The sequence below is a fragment of the Salvelinus sp. IW2-2015 genome, linkage group LG15 (assembly GCF_002910315.2).
Source record: "Salvelinus sp. IW2-2015 linkage group LG15, ASM291031v2, whole genome shotgun sequence".
NCBI lineage: Eukaryota > Metazoa > Chordata > Actinopteri > Salmoniformes > Salmonidae > Salvelinus > Salvelinus sp. IW2-2015.
Window position 1 is genome coordinate 62,002,508 of NC_036855.1, and position 6,040 is coordinate 62,008,547.

The 6,040-nt window shown below is 43.6% G+C and overlaps 1 protein-coding gene across 2 annotated transcripts in view; it reads right to left on the reverse strand.

The window, feature by feature from the left end:
* Positions 1-6,040, reverse strand: part of dbndd1 (dysbindin domain containing 1) — a 27,918-nt gene that overhangs the window by 18,440 nt on the left and 3,438 nt on the right. Inside the window, exon 2 of one of the 2 annotated variants that reach the window (XM_024001130.2) lies at positions 4,191-4,346. In XM_024001130.2, coding sequence (XP_023856898.1) covers positions 4,191-4,346 — 156 coding nt within the window. The remainder of the gene's footprint in view (positions 1-4,190; positions 4,347-6,040) is intronic. The other variant, XM_024001131.2, reaches the window with a different exon arrangement.

Here is a 6,040-nt window from a genome sequence, read left to right on the forward strand (position 1 = left end):
GGATGAGAACTCTGGAAAACTTATAGTTTTGTTAAGAAAAGAGGAATGCTCACACGATGATTAAATAAATGAGAGAGATAAGCGGAGTGCTAGCCATCTTAAGATGCCACTTAATACAATGTTTAATACCCATTACCCATCTATATGTATAGTACTGTTAATCTTATATTCATTACTTGCATCTTGCCATCTTTATGCATAATGTACCACTAGCCATTTTACACTATGCACTTTTAATGTTTACATACCCTACAGTACTGCATCTCATATGTATATACCGTTCTCTATACCATCCAGTGCATCTGCCATGCCGTTCTGTACCACCACTCATCCATATATCTTTATGTACATATTCTTTATCCCTTCACACTTGTGTGTGTGTGTAAGGTAGTAGCGTGGAATTGTTAGGTTAGATTACTGTTGGTTATTACTGCATTGTCGGAACTAGAAGCACAAGCATTTCGCTACACTCGCATTAACATCTGCTAACCATGTGTATGTGACTAATAAAATTTGATTTGATTTGATTTGATTTGATTTGATTTGAATTGGGCACGACTGTATTAAGCAGAGCCATTAGAGCTGTGCAGGCCAGGCTCTTTAACTCTTTAACTACCTGACCAGATATAAAGCTGGTCCGGTCACCCACGTTACGACTTTAATAAAATGCATTACCGAAGCCTGTCAGGCGTAACAGCATGACATTAGCCTCGCTCAGACTCTGAGGCTGAGATAACACAAGGCTAAAAAGGTCATGATAGCCATAGTAACGGACCTGAAAGAAGCAATACCTGCCCCATATTGGTTTAGATGGGGGAATGAAAGAGCCTTCGTCCACAGCTGTCAGCGGTCTCACACAGCAGCAGAGCAGCTCTGATTCTGAATGAAGACCTGGTATGTGGCATGGTTTTGGCTATATTCTAGCCATTAGACTAGATTCTGAGCAAGCTGGATAATGAAATGTGCCCATGCATATTTTAATACATCTACAAAATCTATTATATGGAGGGTGCTGTCGTACTCTAATAACCCCATACTATATTCTACCTCATCAGTCCTCTAAGCCGACACACCCTCAGGGCATCCGTGAGGTGCAACCCCTCCCTGAGAAAATTATTTGGGTTTAAGAATGTATTGAGGGATGGAGGGGAAGTGTGAATATGGGAGAGGGATGTAGGGTACAATGTTTATGTGTGTGTGTGTGGAAGGGAGGGAGGGATGAAGGGAGGGAGGGCAGGCCTAAGATCAGACTTTGAGAATAGCTTCTACTGGATGAGTTCTCCCCAGAGGCCCGAAATAGGCTTGTCCATGGCTGTCTGTCTCTTTGAATCTCCCAACAAGAGCAGGAGAGAGGAAGGGAGAGAAAGAGATTTGGGAGGGAGGGAAGAGAATGAGTTAGGAGAGAGAGGGGTGGAGGGGAGATGAAGACAGAAGGGGTTATAAAGAAATGCCACCTCCGCTTTCTCTCTCTTTTTCTGTCTCTCTCTAAACTAGTTAGTCATCCCAGTCCCCTTTGTTAATTTCTTTCCTCTACCCCTCCTCTACTCTCCTCTAACCCCTCCTCTACCCCTCCTCTCTTCTTTCCTGTCTTCTCCCACCCCCATTTCTCCTTGAATAATTGATCAGTAACACATTTTCCCTCCCAGCAAGGTTGGTGAGAGAGATGGAGAGAAACGGTTGCTGCTCTCTCTCAACTCATTAAGTGTCTCTCTGGGAGCCCATTGGCGGGACTAGACCCATAATACATTCACATTGAGAAGGAAAGGTGTCAGTTATACAGTAGACTAGTATGGCAGCTGTTTAAAGGATGCTATGCGGTAGCCCACTTGTGAAGCGCACACACACACCCAAACCAACCACTTGTCCTTCTTGTCCTGCTATTTTTGGCTGACGGTTACAAATTGAAAATGAGAAAAAAATAAAGAGGACTTAGAAATGACTTTTGCTGTTTCTTTGGCTTTTGGCCCCTACTTAAATGCAGCCTCAGGTATTTCCTTTTTATTGTTCTTCTCCCTTCTTCTCTTCGCTCTGCCTTCTCTCACTCCCCTCCACTCTCTGTGGTGGACTCAGGGATCTCTCTGTCTCTCCTCTCTGCCAGGATGTACTCTATATTGAAAATGTAATAGAATGTAAGATAAGGGGAGAGGGAAGAGTATACATGTAATGGAAAATAGGAACGGACAAACTCAATTGGAAAGACAAATTGAGAGAGAGTGAGAGATAAGAAAGAGTTTGGGAAAACAAATCTGGGAAGAGAAAGATGAGGGAGAAGAGGGGTAATCTGCCTTAGTGAAGACTGAGATAATTGCCTGGTAGGCTGGGCTGTAAATAGCAGTAGTCTGGCTGAGGGGAGCGGCGGAGAGACTGGGGGCTCCATCAAATAGTAGAATGCCTCTGTATCTGACGCCCCCCCCCCCAAGGCCCCCCAGCCACCCCATGGCTCACTGATCATTAGCCTAGCCAGAGCAGCCTATAATGAGGATCGAGGGGGGGAGACGGGGTAAGCTAGAGAGATGGTTGTAAGGGTCTCCCCCTTTAGCAAAACGATGAGCACATTATAGAACAGTCAGTCTTAACAACAGCCTGTAATGAGGCTATAATGATTCCCAAACACTCTCATACACTCAGGCTTTAACAGGGGCTTCCACTGTGTCTCAGTAGGATTGGTTATAGTGCACAGTGTGATGCATGGCTCAGAGCCAGTAAACTGGACTTGGCCTTATCTAGAGGTAACAAAGTCATTGGGTCCAGCCAAACTCAGCAAGAGGGCTATTAACAACTTTATCCTATTCGCTCCCCACAATTCATAAACTGTTGTAGAAAAGAAATGTACTAGTTTTATGATGTAACTAAAGGGTTTTTGTAAAGCACCACACATGGGATTTGACAGAGTACCACATTTCCCCCTCCCTCCCTCTCTGTCTGTAGGGTAACTTTGCCCCAAGTGTCTCATTAAGGCAGAAGGACACAAATACTGGGCTGTAGTGGCCATCTCCCTGAATGGGTGTTTAGTCGTTGTCTAGATAAAGACCTCCTTGTGAGGCTTGTGTCTGTCTCTGTGTCTGTCTGCCTCTGGCTCAGCCCCTGGGCCTGGTGCAGATAGGCACAGTGACACATGGTTCCCTCTGTGGGGGGACAGACACACAATGATGCCTTATAGCGCGGGGATTGGATGTGGGGATGGGTACAGGACAGGGTGGAAGTCGGGTCAGGGGAACTGGGAAGATGGGTGCAATATATTCCAATTTAACGCCAGAGGAAGTGACGAACTGACCACAGTGTGTACCTGTGCCCCAACGCCAAACAAAAAAAATGACCCACCTCTTACACACAAGAAAAATGAAGGTTTCTCAAGGGTTCTTTGGGAAGGGAGATGGTTCTATATAGAACCATCCTGACCCAAAGAACCCTTTGAGCCCTTCAATGGTTTTTTGCAGCTCAATTTTATTTTATTTTAGTGATAATTAAAATGTAGGTGCGGCGGCTCATTCGAATATTTTGGGGAGTGGTTTATTCACAGCTCTTTTTTTGCAACCGTGAGTGAGAGTGTAATTCCAGTTGTTCTAAACTGTTGTGTTACGCTATTAAATATTATATATGACTAAGGCCAGTGATGTTGTCTTGTGAAAGATTCACATATGGCCTTGTGTCAATTCAGAATGATTGACTAAGTCAGTAGTGATCAATAATCTCCTCAGGGACACACAGCCATTCCAGAGCTGACACACCTGATTTAACTTGTTAATAAAACACAATAAAAACTGCAATGGAATTTTAACAATATAATATGGCTAGTAAACCAGAATAAAAACCACGCTACGGTTCTACAAATAACCTTTGAGATTGAGAAAGGTCCTTTTCTGTTGCTACTGTATATAGAATCTTTTTTCATGGTTCTTTATAAAACCTTTAAAAAAAGTTTCCATAGAGCAATAAAAGGGTCTGGGCTGGTTACAACCCTTGGTTGGTTCTATAAATAACTTTTCTCAATCTAAAGGTTTGTAGAACCGTACAGGTTTTAAAAATGTTGGCTTACTAGCCATATTATATTGTTAAAATTTCATCCAACTACCATCCTTTAGCCATCCCTTAATTACTATCCTCTCCATCCTCCCCACTCCTTTTTTCTATCCATCCAATCCACCCTCCCTCCATCCATTAATCCACCACTCCTCCATCGCTCCCCTTACCCCGGTACTCACGTCTCCTCTCGGTGACGTGCAGCAGGCCAGCGGTGTGTCCTGGAAGCCCTCCCTCCTCTTCCCCCACTGGGTGATGGTACAACTCCTTGGAAAGGTCCCCTGAGCTGGAGGGCTTCAGCAACTTCTGGATGTCTTTATTGGGCTCTGGTGGCAAACACACACACACATACACACACGCACAGACATGTTAATACACACGTACGCACACACACAGGAACAGAGGGAGAGAGCAAATGAGACAGGTAAGAGTGAGTGTTCGTTGTCACAGTCTAGCCCTTCCTGCATCCATGATCTCCTTTAATTCATGTTTGGCAGGTGTGTTTTGTGATGCATTTATGCTGTGTGCTGGTAATCATATTTAGCCGCTGTGCATCTAGCCTCAGGAAGCAGTGCGTGACAAACAGGCTATTTTGGGTGACCATGCCTATCCATCTTCTCCTGAGGATGTCTTATGTGACATTTGTTTATGGACCCACCCTGCTGTGCACAATGCTGTATAACACAGACACACACACTTGCACACATACGTGCACACATACATGAATACACACGCACACACACACACACACACAGTCTATATAAACACTGCATAAAATACCAGAATTGGCATTTGGGTTGCAACAGAAAGCGTATAGCCACCAATCTAGAATCTCAAAATGTGTTGAAAAATCTACAATTATTACATTTTCTGCAATGGAACCCCACAGTGTACGTTTCAAAGTGGAAAATTCTGTTTTTATARCATTTCAATTGTCAGATGAGAAASCGTTTGTCTTACTTGTTCTATTTTCAGATATCTTGGTGCTCCTGTCTTTCTACAGAGCCTGTTTCACTGTCCTGTGCTGTGCTTTGCTCACAGGGAAAAGAGAATGTGTGTTGTTATGTAAAAGGCTGTCTAGTGACAGTAGCTCTACTGTTTCAGTTTCACTACCTCCGTTTCAATGAACCACCGCCTCAGAGCCTCCCTATACTCACTCACATGTTTTATTTAAGGAGTTAAAACTCTGAAACTCTCATTTTATCCACTTCACTAAACCTTTTTACTGTAGTTCTCTGTCCCTTTATTTCCTCTCTCATTTCAGAGTTCAGGTTTTTATTTCTTTGGACTACAATTACCACAGGGCCGTCATTCTGTGTAGCTTTTCAAAGAGGCTAAGGGGATGAAATGGCACCAAAATGAGATTTTTATCAAAGTTCATAATACTGGTAGTTCTACCAGGCTCACACAGTTAAATGATCCACTTTCTATTGAATAACTCCCTCACATCTAGTGTAATATTTAGTGTAATAGGAGGGGTTGAACAGAAGGTTAACCATGAGTACTGATGATAATCTACAGTAACATTAATCCCCAGGTTATTACATCACSWACTGTATCCACATTAACCCCTGAATAGCTGTGTTCCTTTTCCTTAACACTGCATGCTGTGGGTTTTACCATAGACATGTTTACAAATACACTCCCTGTCTTATCTAGAAATAAATGTAGTATGCACAGTATCTATGTTCTGTGTGTGTGTGTGTGTGTTTGAATGTATGAAGCCTCAGCCTCCAGTATTTATGCTGCAGTAGTTTGTGTCGGGGGGCTAGGGTCAGTTGGTTACCTGGAGTACTTCTCCTGTCTTATCCAGTGTCCTGTGTGAATTTTAAGTATGCTCTCTCTAATTCTCTCGTTCTCTCTTTCTCTCTGAGAACCTGAGCCCTAGGACCATACGTCAGGACTACCGGGCATGATGACACCTTGCTGTCCCCAGTCCGCCTGGCCTTGCTGCTATTCCAGTTTCAACTGTTCTGCCTGTGGTTACGGAACCCCTACCTGTCCCAGACCTGCTGTTTTC